This window comes from Haliotis asinina, chromosome 15 (genome assembly GCF_037392515.1).
Source record: "Haliotis asinina isolate JCU_RB_2024 chromosome 15, JCU_Hal_asi_v2, whole genome shotgun sequence".
NCBI classification, from domain to species: domain Eukaryota; kingdom Metazoa; phylum Mollusca; class Gastropoda; order Lepetellida; family Haliotidae; genus Haliotis; species Haliotis asinina.
The window spans coordinates 31,901,015-31,927,129 of NC_090294.1; the positions used below are offsets into that span (position 1 = coordinate 31,901,015).

At 39.0% G+C, this 26,115-nt stretch overlaps 1 protein-coding gene across 1 annotated transcript; it reads right to left on the reverse strand.

Annotated features, from left to right (window-relative positions):
• Positions 1 to 4,761: 4,761 nt before the first annotated feature.
• Positions 4,762 to 6,246, reverse strand: LOC137265923 (dopamine receptor 2-like). The gene has a single exon (XM_067801403.1). It carries the CDS (start codon positions 6,244 to 6,246, stop codon positions 4,762 to 4,764), a length of 1,485 nt encoding a protein of 494 aa, XP_067657504.1.
• Between the last annotated feature and the right edge of the window lie 19,869 nt (positions 6,247 to 26,115).

Sequence of the window (26,115 nt, forward strand, 5' to 3'; positions counted from 1 at the left end):
GTGGAAGGAGCTAGGGAACGTCTCGCTGTATGGTAGAGGTGGTGGTGTCTGACGGGAGTAAGGTCCCTTCTAAATTCCAAATGACAATGGCCTACAGCCCATGAAGGTCAGTGTTGAAAAGTTGCAGTCGAGTATAACCAAAACAGAATATGGGAAAATCTGACAAAATCTACTAAAGTTCACAAAACAATATGATGACTCATAGAAATCTGTGTATTGACAGACAGGGTAATGTCACTCACTAGTAATTCTTTGCTCGTGAATGACTGGGCCCTTGCAGAGCTTATCGAATAAGCGCTTTGAAATATAAGGTGCATATTTGAAGAACGCAGAAAAAATGATGAGATGATTTGTTATATCGCAAGTGCCTGTGGTATTAGTTTGATGTACCTTGTCCATTCTGTGAGTTGAGATCCATTTATCTTTCCTTGATGTTACAGATCTCCAAAACACAGCATAGGGAATCTCAGTCTGACAGAAGATTTCGATGCACGTTTTGCCACTGGCATAAAAGGTTGGCTGATTATTTAAGGCCGTACTCGGCAATATTTCAGTAAAATGGTGTAAATTCACTGCATGTGTTCACAATGCTGACAATCCATCAAGCGGAATCAAGCCATCTTGCGCGCTGATAACATTGAGAATGCCTTCAATGTATACAAATGTGTGTCTCGCCACAAGTCTAAATTACTTGTTTGTTTGTTGTTTAATGGCACACGACAGTGCTTTAACCGTAAATACATGAAGCGTGCACAAGACAGTATAGTGTGTGTTGTCATGGATCATTCAATTTGGATATGATGACATGCATCAACAAAGTCTGCCAAGAGGCACGTGTGCAGTCTTAACCTTGAGCCACCGGATATCGGAGGGCCAGTGTACACAACATCAAACGTCATTTTTCAGCACGACACTGCCGCAGACAGGGTAAGCAATTGCCTGCAGAGCGTCTCGTCAACAGTGGAGACGGTTTGTGTTCTGCTATAAAGGTCTTTTCCGCATTTTCCTGTTGCGTTCGTATACGCGATTAAAGTGCCCAAATGAATGTGATGTGCAGACTGATGCATGTGGTGGTGTTATTAGGGTTATGATTGTGGCAGGTAGGTGTCTTCCAGAATACTAGGCCAGGACATGGAAATGTTGTAATGTTGAAGGTTACATCGACCTGATCCTGATCGACCAGGCTGTTTCATCTCTGCAACATTCCTGCTTTACATACCTCTGTATGCTGCAAGTAGTATTTATACTTTAGCCCAACTTGTACAATCCTCCTGGAAAGACTTCTACACGTCACGGTTATGGTGATTTCTTTTCATAACGTGTTGTTGCTTCAAATTCCTATTTTGCGGTGAAGGAACAAAATTAATGTAGTTTCATGATATATGTAAAATGAACCATCCATGAATTGCATCAATATTGTTGGAACGAAAGTATGTCTTGTGTATGTGCAGCGGTTTATGAATGACCAGTGGGAGAGGGTAGGTGGGTCATTGGCAGCTGTGTAGATTGTACGTCAAATGTGAGGAAACATTTAATGACGATTGATGGTCTTCAATCCATTCAAGTTTCATGTCGAAATGTTTTCGTGCACGCACGCTTGGTTAATACACAAATCTGTGCTCTTACCACTTAAACTATCTTTCCAGGAAACATTCATAAGATTAAAAGTTAATTGGTGTTGCTTTTGGGGCTATCCAATCATTTCCAGTTAGCCCATCTACTGATTGGTATAGACGCGCTCGGCTGACTTCAATACCTCAACTGTCAACCTCTTAATACAAGCTGACTCGTCGGCACCTTCACTGAAGTATTTGCTTGTTAATAAGGTAATGGAGGTTCGAGAACATGGCTCTTTCGACCTCGAAGGGCACGGTATCCGGTACAGTATCCATTTCATAAAATATGTATTGATCGTGTTATGGCATAATTACTGAAAACATTGGCCATGAAGTGGGATTTATGTCCCTGGTGCTGCGTCACAATGAACCATGTTGCCTATAGGAGCCTTGTGTCATGTGTGTATATGCGTCACAATGAACCTTATCGCCCATAGAAACCTTTTGTCATGCGTGTATGTGCGTCAGAATGAACCATATGGCCTATAGATTCTATAGCCTTGTGCCATGTGTGTATATGCGTCACAATGAACCTTATCGCCCATAGAAACCTTTTGTCATGCGTGTATGTGCGTCAGAATGAACCACATGGCCTTTAGAAGTCTTGTGCGATGTTGTATATGCACCAGAATGAACCATATAGCCTATATAAGTTGAATGGGCATATGTACATACTTCCAGTTATCTGAATACAACTAAACCATAATTGTATAAACAAAAAAGAAAAGTGTTTCTGCCTGCCTGCTTATGCATAGCTTACCGCTAAAACAACGTACTAGGATAATACATGCTACATTATGGTGCATGATCACATCAAAGTAAACATTTGTATAAACAATGAATACCCCAGCGAGATTTGACCTACATGTACGCACTGATGACAGCACGGATCAACTAGTGCTTCTTACCACCGGCAGTTCACTTCTGTAGCTGCATCTCTAATGGACAATAATTGTACTGTATCCACTTTCTGCAGCAGTAACCATATCTAATACGTGGCAGCTTCATGAAAAAGACTGTGCTGTCAGTAAACAGTATTAACCCAGTGTGTAAATGTGTTGTAAATGTGCATTTAATATATACGTATTTCCCGATATATTCCCTGAAACACATGAAGCTATCGGGTGATTTTTCAATAAATCCATGTTAAGGACATAACGTCTCACCTAAGTAACCAAAATAACTGACAAAAGTTGGGAAACCACGCGAGTAACTTAACACTTCACAGATACATTAGGAGCATTACATATATTTCCTCTAGGGTACCTCACTGGGGGGCCGAGCTATCATACTCTTGGGACTGAATATTTTGGCTTTCCATACACAATGTTACACTTCATAAGTTCATAGCAATTCAATCGAGGTAGGTATGACTGAATATTGCTAAGAAACACCGAATGGCTATTACATATTATATAACAGGTTCAGCTTAAATATTAATTTGGTACTATAAAAAGTGTACTGAATTACTAAAAAGTCTACTCTTTATCTTCAGTCCAAAATGTCACTCCCTGTGAATACCATGCTACTTCATATAAACCTTCCGAGAACAAACAGGACTGCCAGTGAACATATTAATGCCTGATGGGGAGGCAGATAACTTTGTCTTAACTGTTTTTAAGTGGTAAGACGCCATATTATATAAAGTATGCCAAGTACTGGATGGACCGTTGAATGTGGGATTTCATTCACCTGAAAACTTCAAATATAGGCTCTATTTTAATAATAGAAGTATCTCTTGATTTTTTTAAATGTCAAAGATTTTATCCATACAAAAATAGAAATTACGACTCCGTTTACAACATGTGTCAAACCTTATCCTTTTCAACATCAATCACATCACAACACTCCCAGTAAACACTAACAATTCGGCTTGGCTGATTTTATTGTTTTAAGAAATGTTGGGAAACCGGGAGCACCCCGCTGAATCTTCATGGACTTCGTTATTGACCGGTTTTTAGACTGGAGAAAAATTCTTTGTATCAGAAAGTTGTAATAAGATTAAAGCATTTCCAAGATGAGAATATTTTGGTTCAATAGTTTTCTTAACGCGGAGAGAAATCCACACAATTCAAATTCATTTATGTCACAGTATTTGGTTTTGATGATGAAACTAAGAATTATTCGTTGTGGATAATGTTTTTAGATTTCAGAAAGATTCTGAAAGCAAACACTTTCTGGAACAGCATGCTCATTCACATCATTATTCATTTCAATACCCATCAACATAAAGAATTATTCTCAATACATTAGTGTACCAAGCAGGCTGACATTTCTAATGTTCAAATCTGCCTCTTTAATTACCATATTCAGAGACTTTTGGTAAACTTGGGTATTTGCATTATCCTTACATATGTCGACGTGGATTTCGTCTGCCACGCACTAATTGACGAAAGCAAATTACTCGTACTTGTCGATGATTAGGCTGTTTTCTGATTTTTATTTGAATTCATTCCATTATTTGAAAAAACATATGAATTAACCGCACATGATAAACATTTATCTCGTCCACAGTATTCTCGTCTTCTTGAAAATTAATTCGATCAGATAAAAATACATTCACATTATCAAGTTATTGCTGTCATAGGTTAACTACAAATCAAAGACTACTGGTTGATGTGTGCTAGTGAGAATTGAGGTTCGTCCCTCAGCACACATCAACGCTCCCGTGCAAGCACTTGTTATGTTGAGCTGAACACACTGGCTAGCGATCGCTGTCTCTTCGTCATTGTCTAAACTCGCGTCTAACTACTATTATCAACAGCAATGAAATCTATACATTATGGGTTGTTAGAGGTCGATAGGTGGGGAAATGTGGGAGATAAGTATTCCCCTGCGACTTCTTAAGTGACTTATGAATCCGTTCTTACAGCAGGAAGTTAATGGTAAAAACTATTGTTAAAGCAACTGTTCAACAAAACTTCTCTCATAATAAGCACATTGGTTATATAATACGTGAACAATATAATTATTCATCCCTTCGTCATTGAGCAATTGAAACACGTTTTGAAACAGACAGCTATATATCTATAAGGATATGAATTATGTAATGTATGTCAAACATTCGTGTATTACTTCTAACGGTTTATTCAGTCCAACTTATTCTTACCATACACAACTATTTACACAGAAATACACAAACCCGTTAAATTTTGAGAGCCACACAGCGGTCCCCACAATTGACAGAAAAGCTTGAAGTTGACATACTGTTATGGTGATATTGTCGTTTACGGTTTCTATAACGGTATTTTGGACAACAAATGAATATGAGTTTACCAAATGCTCGCCTAAAATCGCGCATAGATAATGCATATATGATTGGGTTCATGCCGGAGTTGATGTATCCTAGCCAAGTAAATACTGGAAAAAGTATCTCCGGCGACCGTACACAATCAGTATGGCAAAGTCCAAACAAGACGTTAGTTACAAAAAACGGCAGCCAACACATTGTGAACACACCAACTACTATACCAAGAGTTTTGGCAGCTTTTTGTTCGCGTGCCAGCTTGGTTAATTTTTTGCTGATTGCAAAATGGCGAAGTCGTTTGGTGATGAATTTCGGCTGTCTGTGTGTCCCATGATGGGATTCTGAGTTATTCGGATGACGTAACATATGAGAAGGACTATCGCTCTCACTGTCACTGGTTGAACGTTCTATTTGCATTGGCTCATCGTGGAGACGTCTGGCACCTCCCCTATGAATTCGAAGGGTCATCACTTCTCCATCTCGAAGTCCATTTGATGTTGTCTTGCTCCCTTCTTTTAATCCTTTAGATTGCTCAACTGCAGCTAAGTATATTCTGCAATACACGAACATCATCACTATTGTTGGGGCGTAGAAAGAAACGATGGAAGAAAATATTAGATATGCACTGTCATCTGTGAAAATACATTCATTTTTTGAGAGATCTGCAGGCATCACTGCTTTCCACCAAGCAATGGCTGGGAATGAAATTCCCGCTGAACAGAGCCACACAAACGTGATCAATAGACACACTTTACATGTTGACATTTTACTCGGATAAGCTATTGGATCTGTTATAGCCCAATATCTATCCAGCGAAATAACACATAGATTTAGGATGGAAGCTGTACTTGCCAGAACGTCTAAGGAGTGCCATAGGTCACACCATTCAGCTCCGTATAGCCACACCTGATTGGTCATCTCGTGGCTGATGCTGAACGGCATCACAACTCCGCCAACCATCATATCAGCCACAGCAAGAGACACTATAAAATAATTGGTCACAGTACGGAGATATATCTCTTTTGAAACTGCAACTATGACCAGAATATTACCAGCTATAGTAATGAATGAAAAGCATGACAGAAATACACCAACAGCAGGGTGTTTCATTCTCATATCAGTACAGTTAAGGAACGTTTCATTTTCCATAGCATTATGCTCCAGAACAGAACATTCCGTGGAATTAAGCTGCAGGTAGATCATGTACTTATGTTTGCAGTGTCCTAAATACACATCAACCAAATTTTTAGCAACTCGTCGAATTGCAGGGATCCAGTGATAATGCACATATGTCATCAATTCATTACAAACGACGGTAGTCAACGGATAGATCAAACCAGAATACGCTTGCACTTTGGTTTGGATGAAGAGAAACAAAAGCATATCAAAGACAGGCTGCGTGCTTTCATATTTTCCCAATCCTAGGCACAATGTTTCTTTAGAGAAGCACGTTAGGGAAGATGTCAAAACACCTATTTGACGGATAATATCGCCGGGAAGATATCGATCCTCATATTCAGATGGAACTCAGAAGAAGCTTTTGGTCGGAATCTCAAACTCGATGCACTAATAATTTCGACAGGAAACAACTGCTGGGTATTCCGGATAGTTTACCTTCATTAAGAATCACTTACATCCAATTCAGCACGACACCATCCTTCTGAACTTTGCTTAAAAGGGATGCTGTAAAATAGTATTATATCCCGGAGGCTCGCTTCTCTGTTGTGTATATATCCCATCTGCAGAACGCGAACACCAGAACAGACAAGGGCGGTGCGAGACGTTTTCTCTCGTCGATGTCGGGAGCCAAACCTCCTTCAGTTAAATCGTCCGTGTAATACTGCCCCAAGTGTAGCAGAAGGAAGAATTAAGCTAGGGCCTGAGAGAAGAAGGTATCGACTTCGATGCACACTGTAGCCATTTCATCATCATCTGATTTGATGCAACGTTATGAAAAACTGTAGGTCTTGTATTAGCTACGACACACGCATTGCTTGTGTCCCGTCCTGGTTATCACATACTCCAAGTTAACACAATGGAGAACACCAAATTGTTTCATGATACACACGCAACTGTTACCATGCGGTGATGCCCACATTCGTTCAGAGGTCTTCCAGCTCGATCTGAAACGGTAGAAATCGATGAGAGCTCTCACTTGTATCTAACTAAGGAGTGTCTGTATTCATGGCGGGAAATGGCATTAACAGCGTTTCTACTTGCTGAACAATATTTCTTATAATAGAGAAAAGAATGATTTAGTGATGCTACTCGAAGAACAATGGATGCGATCCTAAAACATCAGGGATGTTTTTGATAAATATATCCCAAATATTGTATGTTGCTTTCTGTGGCCCATTTGCACCAAGTTTTAAAGCCAGAAAGACCCACTGTAATAGACACATTAAATCGCAATCCAACATCTCAAGAAGAAGGAATCGTAAATCTAACGTGTACCACAAACAGAACAAATGCAGAATATATAGGGAATCTTTCAAGCATGGCAAATCTTTAGTCTGAATTAAAGTGTGCACTTGTGTGTGTGCGTGCGTATGTGTGTACGTGCGTTTACACGTTTGGGGAAAATAAATGTTCTTATCCTAATCTGTCTGCTCTCGTGAAACAATGACCTTTCAGGCCTTGGAATACCGACAGAATTTATATTTTGGTGTATATCCGATAACAGCTGTTAAATTGCCTTTTGGTTCACACATAAGCATACGAATATGGAATACATTGAAGACATTAAAATGGAAACAGGACAGTAGCGATGACAATTACAAATTTCCTTAGAGAAAAGATGTTTTTTCAGTTTTAAAAAGCACAACTTCACAATTCCTTAGATTTACCATATTATATGCAGCTCGTGACGTCAGGGTCTGAGCTAGGGAAGCGATAGATATTGAGCTGATGCGTGAAATGTTTGCTTCACGCTAAAGAATAGTTACTTCATTCATTACCGCCTTCGGTTTGCTGATCTATCTCACCTTCACTTTGGGGCACACGGTCAGCAAACCTGTACATTTGTTTTGTTGGTTGGTTTAACGTTGCACTCTGCAATATCACAGCTGTATGGCGTCGGTCTGTAAATAATCGAGTCTGGACCAGTCAATCTAGTGATCATGGGCATCGATGTACGAAGCTAAGTTACGATGACATGTGTCAACCAAGTCAGCGTTAACCGCCTCTTACGACAAGCATGGATTGGTGAATAATGAACATAGGAAGAATGTATTTGTGTCAAACACGGTGTAAAAGGTCACACGTAGCGTTTTCATTAGATCCGCTTAAATTCACCTTCTGTTGACTGTAAACACAAACAATCGCTGTGGTATATGGGTAGGCAGCTTACCAAGTTACTTCGTACCAGTATGAAACCAAAACGTTGTATACGTTGTATACACCTCGAGCATGCCATTGATGAAAACCTTTATTGATTTAACCTTTCATTCATGTCAGGCTACTGTAATGGTGGATGTTGCTTCACAATTACCTCAGCCAATCAGAGAGAGGTGCATTCAGATTGCGAAAACATATTTGTAGTATCTATTTAACAATCATTTAATTCATCCAGCGACGATTATTTAGAGATACTGAATGAACATGTACACTGTGTGCTGTATCATTTCCTCACAAACATTTCGCATCCGCCCAGATCCAAGAATAGGATGCAGCTTTGAAATATATGTTAAAGGGGTTTCACATAAAGCATAATCTACACATTCTTATACAGCACCTTTTAAATAGAAGTCTATGAAAAATGCAAACCGTGTCACATCAGTTGGAATACATGTTTAATCCATTTCTACTGGCTTGGTAGTTTTACGTTTCTAGGCCCCTATTCTCGAAAGGATCCTAGCCCTAGATATCTTTGATCTTTGATCCTAGAGTCTAGGATAGGTGTCCTACCTTATTCTTGAAAGATATCCTAACTTAGGACAGATACTAGAATAGGTTCTGGCTTGTCCATCTCAGTGGAAATAAACATGGTGTGGTACTGGGTGCCTATTCTCAAAAGTGTCCCAGTTAAGACTAATCCTTACTAGTTAGGACAGGAGTTAGGACATCCTACTGTTAAGATAAGATCCATTCTCGAAACGATCTTATCCTTGTCCTAAGTTGAGTAACGGATCCAACTAGGATAGCGAGCTCTTCAGTAGGTGAGATAGAAAAAAACCTTCATCAGGTTCACCTAAATATTATCTATTATTAATTGCATCAAAAACATATAGGGCAGCAACCATCTCGTTACAAGATAAATGGTGAGGCTAGAAACAGAAGTTAAAGGTTTGAAAGTGGTGACATTCAGTTTTTGGTGGACTTACTTTATCTGTAATTAATTATATTTATAATAAACATTCATACCTTGTATCCAGAAAAATAGAGTGAACTTGTACTCGAATATTTCCTAGGTGAATTTTCACTTAGTGATGTGACGCATAATGATAATTATTAGAAAAATTAGAAAAATCAAATGAAAATATTTTTTGCACGTCTTAATTCTCTTTCTGGCAGACTTTAAAAATCTGTCGACAAATGTTATGTCCTAGTTTAACAAATAAATGTGATGTGATAGAAATATCGAATATGTTGCAATAGTTAGATCTGATAAAAATATTTTAGATCTATTTGAGTACAAGTTCACTCTATTTTTCTGGATACAAGATATATATTTCGAATATGACTATAATTAATTACAATTTCTTCCAAATCAAGTAAGTCCACCAAAAGCTGAATTTCACAACTTTCAAACCGTTTACTTCTATTTCTAGTCTCACCATTTGTCTTGTAAACGAGATTGTAGCTGCCCTTACAAATGTGTTTTTCATGCAATGAAATATGGATAATATTTAGGTGAACTTAATGAAGGTTTTTACTGAAGAGCTCGTTATCCTAGCTAGGATCTGTTACTCAACTTAGGACATGGATAAGATCGTTTCGAGAATGAGTCTTATCTTAACAGTAGGATGTCATAACTCCTGTCCTAACTAGTTAGGATCCGTCTTAGCCGGGACACTTTAGAGAATAGGCACCCTGGATCGGAAATATAGGTGCAGCTATCCAAACTTCACAAGAACTTCGTCCTAATAATGACAACAAAACGATTTCCTCTGAGGGTTTCGAATACCATTTTCAACACGACCGCTAGGGTAGCTAAGGAAGAAGGGTCACACTTGTGTATAGTAAATCATCCTTTCGTGCTGTGAACTAGTTTCAGCAACAAACTTAGCTTGGCAGGAATAATGCAGTTTTATAAGTGAAAAGGTTCAGATGTGTAAATGATGCAATTAGATATTTCAGGAGAGATGTACTCTGGGCACTCACCTTGTTCATCACTACTTCGAATGTATACACGTTACATATCACGTGGCCTGATGATGACTTTAATAAGATCACTAGTTCCACCCTGTCACAGCAGATATAATGTTGCCATTGCATTTGTACTGCGCCTCGTTGAAGTGATTTGTATACTTATTTAGACCACGTCTCTTTGCTGTTTCTTACAGGGAAAACACATAATTAACGGCTTCAGCATGGGTATCAACACGTAACAACATGAATACAGAGACAAACTAGGAGCACGCAGCATGAGGAAGACTTCTCCTTGACCATAGAGGTAGAGGTTTGACAAGACGGGGGAAAACGGGTTCTGAGGTATAACATTAGCATTTGCTTCTTTTTCTTTCGTGGTGTTTGATCTAGTAGCTACAAATCACAACATCAAAGTTAAATGTTTCTGAGAATGTAATTTTAACATGTGTCTCAGATAGAGGCAAATATAATGGATTAGGAACTCCCCTGTCTTATTGTCAATATTCCATACCTCCATACAAATGTGTCATATGAAGGAATATCGCATTTTCCTATGAATATATTTATTAAGCCAGACCTTATTTATTTCTTCATAAACGAACGATGGAACAGATCACGGTTAGGTCGAACCACCAACGGCAGGCCATTTGTAAGTGCTCGTGATAGCATGAAAAGATATGCATGGTGTTGACAAAATCTTGTCAGCGAAACAAATCATCCTTTAAACAATTTGTTTACCTGACATGACAGTCCATGTGAGTTTACAATAGCACTGGAAGACATTGCGTCGATTATAAATACTTTCTACACATTGTATGAGTGGTGGCATCACAATCACAGATGTTTGGGCAGTTAGTCTGGGGTTCACGGGTAAATTTAGGCATTTTGGTATTTGGTTTATTGGCATGACGTCACAGAGAATCCGTATTCCAACCGATTATATGACCCCGTGCTAAGGATTTATTCCTAGCTTCAATATATAGTTAGGGGTGAACACGGATGTGAAAATCCAGGGATTTACTTCTTTTCTTCATCAGAATAATGCCATTTAGTTACGGTAAAGACAATGAGCTTCTTACGTATATTTTGAGTTGCGCTGAGATCGATACCTTAGCTATAATAGGCTTCCCTCATTAGCAGCCAACAAAGTCGATATCGTTTACCGATGGAGCGAGAACAATGATGTGGAAGAAGTGTCAATATTAACATGGTTCTACAGGATATAGATGTATACAGCAACTGGTGATCACGTGCAGTCAGTGTCTACATCCCTGTATACATACATAAGTCTGTCTATCCAACGTGTTTACCAATCCGAAGGATCCGGTACAGATGGCACCCAACTCGTCTGTATATCGTTCTTTTATCATTTTCTTTTAGGGAAAAGAATGATCCGTAACGTTTTAACATAAAGAAGCTTCACGCCATCAGGAGCTGGTGGCTAGCTGGGTTAAACATAGAGCAGCTTCTCACTTGGATGTTGTGAAAACTCTGAACCTATATTAACAAAACCACTGATAAGAAATATTCGTACAGTTGGAATGGGACATCCAGGAATATTGAGAACAGGGGAAATGACGTTTATTGTGATAGGGATTATTGTGGCCAAACCATCGATGCCGTATACCCATCACACTATTACTGTTTAGATTTTTCAACAAAACTGTCCACTTCCACACCCACACAATTAATGTTATTAAAATGTGTATTTTAACTACTTATAAGTTTCTATTCTATATCACCAGTTCTTGTTCCAATGTCGCAAACTGCACAGGCAATATTGTTTGAATGTACAATTTGGCCTGACTAAAACAGACTTAGCTCTAAATTACCACATTGCTGTTGCGAGTCCCAAGTCCTGATCACACTTTCTTTTGCGTATTTGATGCACTATGCACTGCATACGTTGCAATTTAGTCTTAGTGATAAAGTATCAATATATGCACTGGCATTAAATCGATTTTGCTGTAAAAGATCCTAGAAAGACACGTTCTGTTCAGATACTGTCAATACTTTAGCGTTTGTGCTTGTCATAGGCTACCCTTAGACATCCTGTACATGCAGAAGAAGCATAGAAAGCGGACGGTCATATTTCTACATTGCAACCACGCGTCCTTTAGCCACCGAACTAGAAGCCAGATAGCAACTGAGCCATGTGTCCGCTTTCAGGAATATTTTAACAATGCATGAAAGCATTAAGAAATGCCATCGAGTATTTGAGGATAAAATGAGCGATTTGTGTTCTCGTACAGTTATATAACACAAACATGAGGTCAGCAGGAGGAGGACTGTTTATCAACATAAACAGGTGCAGGACGATTCCGGTGGCTAAAAGTGACCTTTGTCATTGGGTCTGAAGAAACATCACTGTAACGACGAGGTATGACAGGGAATTCCTATGCTCTATCAGGGTAAAAGAGTAGACCTACATGTATGTTACGAGCACACATGTTTCATCTTAGGAAACAATGCGAGATTTACTGTGTCAAAGTTATGTATTGCGTTGCATCCCCATTCACAAGAGTAGATAGCTGTTCACTGTGTCAACATGTAATCTATAATCGATTAATTGTAATGGGATAAACTATTGATGATAATTCTGTATGTTAACGGGATACGGATAATACATTCTTCGTAAAAGAAGTTCGCTGCCCCTATAGTTATGTGTGGCATTCGGAGAGAGGGAATGCTGAAGAAGAAAAGAATGATAATTGTTTAATTAACTGTGTACATTAATCATGGACATCTTCTCAGGGACAGCACGTTGAACGGTATTCGGAATATTTCTTGTCAAATCAAAGTGTTGTGGCGCTCTGATTATAGCACGTGATGATTCATCTTTTTCTACATTTTCCGCATGTTCAATAAATTCAATGAGGATTCAGTGTTCGAGGATTGTGGTGAAACCCCAGACACAACGATCATTCCTTTCAGTGTGGGGGAGATTCACGAGGTTGTGTTGTCACACATACAAGGATACTGACGTTTTTTGAAAGTACTCTTTGCATGCCAATCGAATTAGTTCTTTATTTTTGTCTGAAAGTGATTATTGTTAAATTTAGTTCTTTCCTGTCAAAAAGACAACGGTAACACAATTAATGATTAATAAATAATCTATACTGGTCATGCGCATGTTATACGCAGCTACATCCAGTCTCTTTCTACGTCACCAACTTCGTCTGCTTGACCTACCTTCTCAAGTATAGTCACCTGGGGTAGTATAGGCCTTCAGCAACCCATGCTTGCCATAACAGGCGACTGTAATGTCGTAAGAGGTGACCAACGGGATCGGGTGGTCAGGGTCGCTGACTTGGTTGACACGTGTCATCGGTTCCCACTTGCGCAGATCGATGCTCATGTTGTTGATCACTGGATTGTCTGTCCAGACTCGATTATTTACAGATTGCCGCCACATAGCTGGAATATTACTGAGTGCGGCGTAAAAAAACTAAACTCACTCACTAACTCACTCTCAAATATAGTAGCCACATCGCCTTTCCTCTTGACCTCCACTCCACTCTTTTTAAGCTTGTAATGCCTACAACACTGAGTTTGGCGGAACAATTCAAATATTTTCGCGCGAGTGTCCGTATGCATTGTTTATACATCTGTATACAAAACTATTTAAGAGCATCGATTTAAACTGGACAAAGAATATATATTTGTATTTTGTATCCATTCTGTTTTAAATTATATGAGGAAAGCACGTTATTTAAGTAAAACGTACAGCAGAACGTGCCAACTCTGAACCAGCTTCCATTAGTCTCGATTCTCACACAGTGGTTTATGAAAGAAAAACACGGTTTATTTATCGGTGCTTCACAGACATATTGCTGGCATATGACAGCATTTAAGCTGGAATAGTTTTTGTATGGGATATGTTATGCTATGTTTGCACTCTATTGGTGGAATCACCCATGGCACTTATGGGTCAGTGAGTTTTGAAATACGTCCACGGTCAGTCCATGAAAAGAAAATTGTTGTTTTTTTTAAGTTCAACGAGAAGTTTTTTGGTATGAACTAAGACAGTATAAGATATCCACAGTACCTTAGGCACCTTTGACTTCTAACTTATACAGTGAATATTTCAGAACAATATGAGTGAACCATCGTGCATTATCAGTAACTGGCTCAAGCATCGACTGACTCAACACCCGGCTGTAGCACAGTCCGCATTCCACAGTAATATGACTTGCATGAGATCAGTCTAGGATTCTAACACTAGCAAATACGTTCACTTCATTTCCGTTCACCCACTGATCGCTTTTATACAATATTTTATCAGTTTAAAACGATTAAACATGCAATATCGATGCTGAGGCCATATTGGTAGCACATATCCTGGCTGTGTCTCATATGTCGTAACGAAATAGTCATGTTTAATGAAAAGGTGCCGAGTAACTGCACAACAAAACGTACACTGTGCCTGGATAAATATACTGGAATAGTGTTTGTAATTCCATTCAAATCCCACAGCAGCCCCTTCGCCGCCTTTGCAGACAACACGAGGAATCATTACATTCACCACCACGCAGGGGGAACAGTTGATCCCTCTTGGCTACGTGAACTATGGTCAGTGAACACTGTGGAAACTCCACACATGTCTAGTGTGGTACCATTCATGGTACGTCTTGAAACTTCATCACTGCACGTTTACCACGTGGTCAACGTTTGTGTAAAGTTAAAAGACGTCTGAACAGTAATAAAGGATAGAAGAACCTATGTATCATGTTGATTCATGTCTCTGTAAACATTATCCTAGCTGTATAACGATATTGGACCAGACAAGCCAGTGACCGAAATCATTCGTATCGTCCAAAGTCGTCGGGTACTACGAACGTGACCTGAGAAGTCATTGCTTACGTGATTTTTAGATACAGCGTGATACAAATACAATGCCTTCTACATATCACCTCTCGGTATTGCTTGTATGTTTGTTCATCTAGAATGAATTTACGAATTTTGACTTGAAATCTTGAGATTTCTTCAAGTCGCACGCTTACTGACACAATAATGTCTTGGTAGAAGGCTGCTTGATATGAAATATTACAAATATTTGACATGTTCATGTATCCTCCAACGTAACACACGGGCACGTTTACCTGACCAGCACGATACAAATGCTACATATTCGTTTCTTCGGTATTTCGTATATTAACAAAGTCGATAGCTTATAAACGGTTGTATCAGTTTTGTTATTTGCGTTATGTATGATGGATGCTTACACTCTGAGCAGCATGAAATCCGAAACATTTCAAATCGTGTAATGCTGTGTAGTACACAGGTCGGATTGCTTTTACAGACGCGGGTAAGCCTACACCAGTACAAGCATATGTAAACATCCGTGTTTGTGTGTGGATGTTTGGCCAAGGTAATCACATGTGTGAATGTCATAAGACTCTTGCATTTAATACAGTTACTTATGGAAATGCACTACAGAGAATGTTAAACTGTTGGTATGTGCTCCTCTTTCAGTACTACTGTTCAAGCCACGCCTGTGCTGGACCCTGAAGAACACATTCAAGATGAGCTCTGTAACTATGGATTAACTTAGCAGTTTTCAGTCATACAGTAACAACGAGTAATACGATTTAGGATTAGACTGGCTCTATATAATGATTACTGGTACTGTGAGAGTTTCGGGTAATTCACATTACAATCCCATCCATCTTGACCACATTAACAACGTATTGTGAATACATTTGTCATTTCAAAACTGGGTTCCTCCTCTTACCAGTCTTGATAACAAGACACTGGAACAACTGAAAATCGATATCTTTCCAGATGTATATTAATAAGTTATAAGTTTCAGTGTCAATGATTTACGTGTACTTTGTGTCCCTTTTCCATGACGTGATTACCATATGCCATGTAATTGCGATAGTAATTAGTTTTGTTCGCATCTTCTTCAAAATTCATGCGGGTCTCCAATCTGTTCTACGCTGAATATCTTATCAATCGTCTAGAAAACGTCTTCAAGACTGTTGTTGTTCTATCTCTACTGTTAAGCAAATCCGCTGACATGTAACAAATGACATTCATTCATAACCTACCTTTGAATTGCAGTCACATGTGGGGCAGCTCAGATAAAACACTTCAGCCAAAGTACGCATGCGCTTGGAAGCCTCTACATCGACAGTAACTTTGAGCTAATTGATGGAATTAGAAGGTATTGAGACTGGATGAATAGGCTGCGGTGCGTGATCCACGCGAGCGAGGCTTGTAGCCGGTCTCAGCCGGTTGGCAGCCGCCAGGAGAGGGAGCATAAACGAGATGATGTCAATTACTGAAATCGACTGATAGAAAGTTTTTCTTTGCTCTCGTCAAACATCGACTCAGAAGATTGTTCTCTTAAAATTTTACTGCTGGCCACAATATCGAAATATTCGGCCATCATTCAACGCGTGGCTGGAAATTGATCTTGCTTCCGAGCAGAGTATTGAAAAGGTTCACAGCACTTGCATTGAAATTACCCCCTTGAAATGTTTACAGAGCTCCAACATTCTGGTTTTCGTTGCCTCAGTCAAATAATTCTATCAAAATTGGTTTCTTGGTAGTTTTCTGGGACGAACGAATTAGCTTTCCCAAACATATTTCTTCGTTACTGGCAAGGCGAATACAACCCTGGTGGGATTCCCTTTTATGGGACGGGAATATACATAGTCCTGGATCAAGCGGTAAATGCTTTCTCTATCAAACATGACTGTCTCCTTTCCGCGTAGGCTTATATGTGAGGAATGTGTAACACTAGAACCTTATTCTTATAAACACGGTTGGTCATTATCCTTGTAACTCGGTACCCCAAGTTATATTTTCGTATCTGCAATCATCAGGCACTTGGTGCCTCTAATCATTAAGAATGATGTCGGAAATGGAGATCGCTGGGTCGATGCGGAGGTTAATACAAATCACTCTATCTTGTTGGCGGCGATCGATTAGTTAAATGGATTTGAACACGTCCTGTCAGCTAGAGTGAAAAGTGATAGACACTCGGTCTACAAAGATGTCCAGTTCTTGTCACAAAGAAAGTTACACAAATTCAGGTAGTCAATGGGACTGGGGAGGCCACTGGTGGATGAGTGCACTAAGCTAAAGGCAGAATGGTCATAACGCATCACAGCGAGAATTAAAGGTGAAGATCCGTTCGTGCTGGAACCTGTGCACAGTTTCCGTAACTTCTGAATTATTTCACCACTGTGCTGTGTGGTATTCTTATCACAATAAATTTGTCCAAATGTAGGCAATTGGTGAACAGTTTGATGAAAAATGTGGCAGAAAATGGATCGGATAATACTACAACTCTAAAATTTCAAGCTGCATGTCGTTGGAGAGAAACTGACCACGCATGATAAATGAGGCAATATCTATTTTCATATTAATTGTTAGTTATTGAGATGTAACTAGAGTATGTTCCATTAGCTATATATTTCGACTTTCTCACAGTAACTGAAACAGTTTTCAGATAATGAAGTTGAGAAATTAATCAATATTTTCTCAAATATCAAAGGTCTAAGGATAATGAATAATTAAGTCGCACCAAACATATTTCTAGCACGGCACAGCGGGCGCCCAAGTCAGTGATCTGCTGTAAATACACATGTACACATGTTCTAAAATCTGCATTGCTGGTGTACCTCCGAGATATTGTTAACTTTTGAAATAATGTCATCATACCGGATAAATGGCTCTGAGTTAGACGAACGGGGAAGTCCCATGCTAATAATAGAATCGATGATGGTAGAGAAAAGTAATCATTCCCCATTCCCTTACACATTATTAGTTTATCTGCCGTGCCGGCCAGATTTGTCCCCAGTCTTTGTCGCCCATACATTTAAAGAGTTTCCACGTCTCATTCTATGAAATGACTCAATTATTCAACCTAATTTGAATCAACGAATGTGTGTGTCTCCGTGTGTGCGTGTGTGTGTGTGCGTGTGCGTGCGTGCGTGTGTGTGTGTGTGTCATCATGCGTCCACAACAACTGGAGAGTGGGGCTGGTTTCTGAAGGAGTGTCGGTGTGTCTTTTGCTTGGACACTTCCTCCTGGAAAGCTATACCTTAGAATGTATTCCTTAACCGATGAGTCAAATCTAACCAACCAAAATTTGAAACTAGGCATGATCTTACTGTGGGACAAAAGCTCAGGTGAGACTGGTTGGAGTATTGGATTAGATTCTGCACTTTGGAGCGACAACTGTGTTCCTTACGCCATCTTAAGTTTGCATTGTGCACTGGTCTGATGAGACACATTCTTACAAGATTAACACGTTTAATTGTGTAAATGAAAGCTAATAAAACAGAAGGAAATCAAAATACCACGGTACATACTATACTCAAATAAAGTTTTAAAATGTGAAAATATATCTTTTCTGAAAATCCATTTAAAAAAATTAAATATGGTCTTAAATCATATGTTATATTTGGGAGTAAACTGTAAAAAATACAGATTCTTGTACTTCCGTTGGACTGTGTGGCATCCGAGATTCGAACCCACACCTTCAGAGTCAGGCACCTAAATTTTCAAAAGTGCCCCTAAAATGGCCTAGTGTAATCAGAACCTAATTTGTTAAAATATAATAAAAGAAATATCTAAGAGATTAACGTGATAAGGGTATTTTAGAAGCATGTAATCTACTGGCATTCCGGAAACTGCAGAGAGAAACTGACTTGACTTCATAGCCGAGACTGAACCCTCAGACGACCACTGTTTCCGTGTTTGGTACCCTACTGGCGTTCACCACAGTAGTTTCCGACACTGCCAACGATACAAATGTTGGATTTTACCGCAGTGACCATAAATATAGTATAGTCCATATCAATATCAGTCTAAATAGACCCGATGACAGTGAGGAAAATCGAAACATCATAAGTCAGGATGGAATGACTGATGGGTCTATTATTAAACGCGATGGCGCCATGTCTTAATATGAATGATCTTGGTCTAATTTATAAAATGTGACATTTATTCTTGTATAAAACGAGCCAAGTGTAGATTGACGCTTGCTATTGTCACCACATTGATCACAGCGTTGTTTATATGCGAAACAATTAGCAACTGGCTAAAGCTAAATTTGTAAACAAATGCATGCTGTGTTAATTGTCAAGTGTTGATTGGTTTAGTTGCTGCTGCTGTTTTTAACACTTGTAATGACAAGCAATTCAATGGTCAGTGTTGGAATATTAGTGGCTGTCAGCATACCACATGCCCTTGTACCCTGACCCATCCTGATTACATACTCGTTCATATCGTTACATAAAGACACTGTAAACAAACAGTGAGTGAAATAAACACAGATAATGTATTTAACACAGAAAACTGGTGAACACATTACCATGTATCTAAACGTGTGTACCACATTCAAACTACTGTAAAATACACTCATTATACTTCCATTGTTGTCTATAAATATGCTAATATGGGAAAACCGGACAAAGTTTAACCAATATTTTATAACGGTGCCGACCATTCATACCTAAATTCAGAATGTTCACGTCGTTTAGATCATGCATAGTTCTCAAGTGCTAAATATTGTGCGGGCCAATTTCTTGTGTCTTGTTTTAGGAAAGAGGCACATCCTCACTATTCTGATTGCTCAGTCACTTAAGCTACATCAACATCTTGCTGCCTTTGAATTTACCTTTCACGGACTAACAACAATCTGTAGCATTCGCCAGTTGTGTTTGCATGTCAATGTATATGATGTTTTAAATTTTTAAAGGATATGGAGATACTATTAACATCGGAAAATTGGACAAAGTTGTACCAATATTTCATAAGGGTATGTGTTATTGAAAACTGGAAATTTACAAACCACCTGACCACGTTCCTCAATGTTAAACCTCTCAAGGGTCACAGTGATAACGAGCATCGGACTTAATCCGTGACCAGTATCTCAAATCACGTGCGTGCCACGTATACCTTCTACCACGTGTACTCAGGACTGGCCACCGGCGCCTTGGTCCACCTACATGACAATCTAACAACGTTATAGTAAGTTTAATCTGTAAACGCGATTATCTGCCATTACTGGAATAGATATATAATACGGATGACAGTCACAAATCAGGGAGTGGCTGTCTAGTAAATTTTATCTATTGTATTACATTGTGAATATTATGTGGTTTTGTAAGCGTGTACAGCGTAGAATGTATAAACATTCTCGGGCTTGATGTATAGCGTATTTGACTATGACATTACGTTGTGTTCTTTTGAATGTGCTTCGTGATTAATGCAGAATGTATAACGAATCTACGTAATGTTTATTTACTTTGAAAGCTGATTAATTAGTATAATTGTAAATCATGCTATTATCGAATGATAAGGCACAAATCATCCTGTGACTGTCGTGTTAAAAACGCCTTGCTTATTTTACTCAGATGTTATGTTGTATGAGGATTGGTAAAGTCATACCTCTTGCAAAGCGAGCAATTCCCCGAACTCGCGATTTAATAAATATGAGAGGTTCTCGGATATAATTATTAAGTTAACCTAAACATGAGTGGAATCGAAATATTCATAACGTTTCCGTCACAATATATATACAAGTAAATCCAAAAGTGGATGTTTATTGTAAAACTGAACACAACCAGATATCTCGAAACTCACATGCAACCCCTTTCACTATATATTTCACGTATATTTGAGGATGTAAGAAAACGGCGGGCCCTGTTTGTTCGTAATGTCAATACACGAGGTCCACGGTCTGAAGGGAGAATGCAATGTTCCCAAAATAGAACATGAGCCGGGTCTCATAGAAGTTAGTTTGTGTTTTTGATAATGTGCTGCTCATACAAATAGCCTATACTTTCCAAAGGTGGACCAATTATTTTTGATGAAGTAGTAAGATTACGATTTTTACTTCCTCTAAATGATCAAGTCCGACCGTCTTCCCAGCCCTCCGTGTGTCCGCCGAAACGAGCGTCGGGGACCAGTCCGGGGATCTCAGAAAACCTTTCAATTGGTAGTAGCCACGGGCGGTGTGTGCAAAGGACAGTGATGAAGTAAGAAGAATTCTGAGCAATTTGTTTTTGTTTTGAACAGACAGGTTCCCATACCAGCATAGAAAATTAAAAGTTAGAACAGCCTGGATAAAGTTTCTACGAAAAAGCACCATAATCGTTTGGTCTAACTTGATGTGTTTTAATCTCCAAAGAAAATGTAATCGCTGCTTGCATGTTTTGTATGTACTGATATTGATAGAATTCCATGATAATTTTGAGTCTGAGCTAGTGCCGTGATATTTGTATTCCTCAACTACTTCAGAGTCCTTGTCATTTATGTTTACTGGTGAGTTAGATAATTTACTTTCCAGAAAGCTATATTATCATTTACAATTTTTTGTTTTAACTTTACCAAATGAGAGGCTGTGTCTGCATATTCCATAGTCGGCTTCTCCACTGAGGGTACCTTGTCTTCCATAAGACAAATGCTGCTACTCATGCAACATCCAACATATTGTAAAACATGACAAGTGGCCATTGTTTTGTTTTCCTCTTGGTAGTGTACTGATGAACCATTTGGTCCAGAGAGTCGACTCCGCCTTTTGTTGAGTTGTAGTGGAGAACTATCTCTGGCTTCTGCTTTGCAGTGTTGTCGACATCTTTTCTAGCATGCATCGTGCTCAGCAGACAAACGCATCTGTTCTTTTTTGCACTGATAAGAAACATTCGATGCTCGTGCATTAAATCCAAACAGGGTGCAGCACACGGGTCTTCCAGCCTTTTTGACAAACTCTGGTGGCATAAAACGCTTGTTTTGTCTGACTGTGCCCACAGTGGCTATCCCATTTGACAAGAGCCATATCGGTGAAAAAGTTGTCAGTAGTAACATTTCTGTTTGTACGAAAGAAAGGTCTACTTAAGTCCAAAGTTATCCGTCTTCCCAAATTCATCTGCCTGTCCTTGTCCTCCTTTCCAAGATAGTGATTTTACCCACTCAGATCCATTCCCTGAGTCTACGATCCAAAATAATTTTAAACCATATTTGGCTGTCTTCATTGGCGTGTACTGGATAAAAGAGCATCTGCCTCTATAGGACACCAGTTGTTCGTCTACCGTTAGATTGGCTCCAGGAGAATAGTAACGCATCAGTGATAACTGAAATACTTCCCACGCATCACGGATTGCTGCCAGTTTATCTGTGTCTTTGCACTGAGATCTAGTTGTCTTGTCATCAAAAGGGAGAGCGGTTAATAACTCCTGTAACCTCCTTCTTGACATTTTAGCCTTGATGATAGTAATGCCATAAGTCCTGCTCCAGAGAACATCAGTATCCAGCATGTTCTGCTTCATGATGCCCAGTGTGAGAAGCATTCCAATAAGAGCATGAATTTCAATCGCATTTGTGTCTCTCCAATGTCGCTTCCTGGCTTAGAAAAGTCGCTTCCCTTCAGCATTTGTGTGCTGTACTATCTGGTCAATGACAGACTTAGAAAGGTACAGGTTAAAGGCATCCACTTCCTGTGTGACATGATCACAATTGGTGCTTTTCTGCAAAGGACCTGTGAGGATATCACGTGATTGTGTGCGTGATTGGGGCGGCGATATTGGTGACCAGACTGTTCCATCTTTACCTACGTACTGCTCACCGCCGGTGTCAGTAGAAATATCTTCTTCACTATCAGAACAGTCACTGCTGTCACTAACACTTTCTTGAGAGGGAGGATCAAACTTTGATCAAAATCTGATCCACTGTCAGAAGGTACTGCATCATCATCCTCTGCAGCAGATGGTTGTGGCAAAATATCGCGGGAATGGCTTCTCAAACTTGCTCGATTCATCTTTGACTGGCAGTAACTATGCAATGTATTCATAAGGTAGCTTTACCAAGTGGTGTTGACTGAAAACTAAGGAGGTGACCGGGCCTCAGAGGCCCGGCATAGCAGTTACTGTACAAATATTTGCTTTTTAAAATTACTGGTAATTGTTTCAAAATAATTAAATTGACATTTTTTCACCCAAATCACCATTGTACTTTTCAGGAATACAAGGAAGGTACACTGAACTCATATATACAGGAATAAAGTTTTGACATACCATCAAATTGCAGTCCTGGCCTCAAATGACCCACTTGGTAGGATAAGGGTTAAAAATGGGTAGACGGCAGGGTATTGTAACACCCCGAGCCTGGGGCGTTTGTAAATGAGAGACCAAGTCGGGATTTAACAACAAATGTAAACCTTTAATGAATATCCAGAAGTGGTCCTTTCTTACAGTATGTATGCACTTGTTATCAGAAGTGTGACATGTCAGGATTCCTAATAAAGCTCAGTGATCGGCATAACAACTTGCTTCAATGGACCAATAATGCAAATAAAATAATAATAATATCCTATATTAGCAATTGAATTCCCCAAGGAGAATGGTATATATGATAATGTATTCTCCTAAAATTAATATTCCTGTTTAGTCCTTTTAATATTCTGTGACTTTGTGTTTGGGCCTAAAGGTGTCGACAAGATCAGCTATTACACAAGTAGTGCTTCTGAGGAGGTCTGATCAAGTCCCTGTTCGAAATTCGCGCCGAGCTTATATAGATTCCTGACATGTCATGTCACTAGATATTAGCCAATCAGAATCGACGTAGATGACTGGCTTGTTTACACTGGAAATAAATTTACAACAATACAAATGTACATGAGGTTGTCCTTTCAATGGCCGTTTTGTCCGAATTTTACAAGGAAAATTATGGTATGATTTGTTTTATGATAGACAGTAACATTATAAAACGGACAAGCAAAAAGTTTACTGAGCCGATGCCGTGACATGACGGTAATGATGACCTCGCATAGGTAAGGTAAATACATGAAAATATATTTAACCAGATGATCTTAAGTTGTCCGTATTACTTTATATAAGTCCGCTTTATCGCTGAAAATAATTATGGAGTTAAATATTTCATAAGACAAACATTAAGAAAACGGACAGGAATTTTTGATGTCAAAGTTATGATATTACCGTAATGGCAGCTTTTTGATGTTACATTTCTGTAACCATTTTTTGTAGAACACTTAATCACAGAGTTTCCATGAAATGGATTTAGTGTCCAAAATGGTTTTAAGAACTGAATTCATCATAACTAGGACCTAACTGTAAATACAAAAGAAACGGACAAGACACTAATGTCAAAGCGACCTACACCATTACGCTATAGCTAGTGACAGGTCATGGTAACATGTCAAAACGTCACACGACGCAATCGCGTGATCAGGTCGTACAATAAGACACATTAAAATATCAGGAAACACTCTTGTTGTGTCCTGTTGCAAAAAAATGTTTGCAAGGATAATTTATACCAATTTAAGACCAAATATTAAGTTTAGTTTGATCTTAACAAATTCAATTTACCGTAATCACAATAGAATGGAGAAGGATCTAGAAACTAGTTCCATTGTGGTAGCATAGTCATTAAGCGAAATAACAATTATTCGTGCGCATGAATGACACAGTTATGCTGGTCACATGGAAAAGACTTATTTCTGAACACCTTTCCCCCAAATAGTGATTAAATATAGAAGGTAAACATATAAACATATATCAGGATATCAGGGTAGGCGTTAAGGCAACAGGATAGGCATTAGGGTATCAGGGTAGGTGTCGGGGTATCTAGACAGGCGTTTGTGTTATGTCAGTTGGTGAGTGAAAGGCCTAGGATGGGTGGGAATAATTTCAAAATGATCCAGTGGATGACAGTTGGTATGGAGGTGATCTACGGTTTCAGTAACAGGAACCAGACGAATACAGGATTATGTGTAATGGGTTATTTCTTCTGTGATAACCAATGGATTACAAAGAAAAACCAAAGAGTGCAAGAGACTGTCTAAAAGGAAGCCGTCCTCCATGTTTTCTTAGACCTCTGATATTACGGTTGTTCCACTTATATAGACAGTCATTACTGTTATTGTTGAGATCTTAAGACTAGTTTGAATCTATTTTACTGCTGACTAACTACCATTCTGTATAACTGAAATATTACACAGCGTTTTAGGTAAGACAATACAATATGTTTGTTTTTGCAAGAAAGAAACCTTGACTGAATGCAGTCTTTAAGCTTCTCAACAGCACAGCCTGTCTATAAAACATGTCATCTAGACCGGCAATTCAACAATTAATGAGACATGTCAAAATGTTGATATGGCTAATTACCACTTTAACATGTCTTCTTGTAGCCTACTTTACAACATAAGAGCCTTTCTGCTCAGTTCGAGAACTGCTGTTGTGCGTGAAATTACGCAAAAAGAGAGAAACTGTTTTCTTGTAAATGTCATCTAAAGTGATAATGAAAAGTAATGTAGATATCTGTTGACAATGCGCGTTTGACAGTTTTGTGGAAATATACCACATCACTGACATGATAACGGGGTCAGCAACAACACCACATAGTGGTATCTATTGCAGTAAAGAAATTGATAATCCATTAAACTTGTTCCTATTCATGATACCCAATCATAAATGCTACTTATTGACCGTTACTAAAAGCAGCAACTGTGGTATGCTTCTGTTCAATGGATAACACAAATGGCTGTCCTCAACTGCACAGTAATTATTACAATTAACTGTACACGATAGTAAATCATGCTATTTCCTGTCAGATGTTGACTTCATGTATGTGAGCGAGTGGGTGGGTGAATGAGTGACAGATAGAGTGTGTGTGTGTGTGTGTGTGTGTGTGTGTGTGTGTGTGTGTGTGTGTGTGTGTAACTGACTGAATACTATGTAAAACAGTGTTTGTATTGTTGTGTAATGTGAAGCGAAGGAGGCATCGAAAAAGAGGCATCCGTACCTTCTTCATTTTTGTAATGAGATATGTTTGAATAGAGGCTCTAGCATGATTGAGAGAATCTTTTATACTGTGATGATGGAGGAATGGACATTCTGTTTTAAAGTTGTCTTGCTTTCCCAGCAGTAAAGTCATTAAGCTGGAAATAATACCTGTCCCACATTG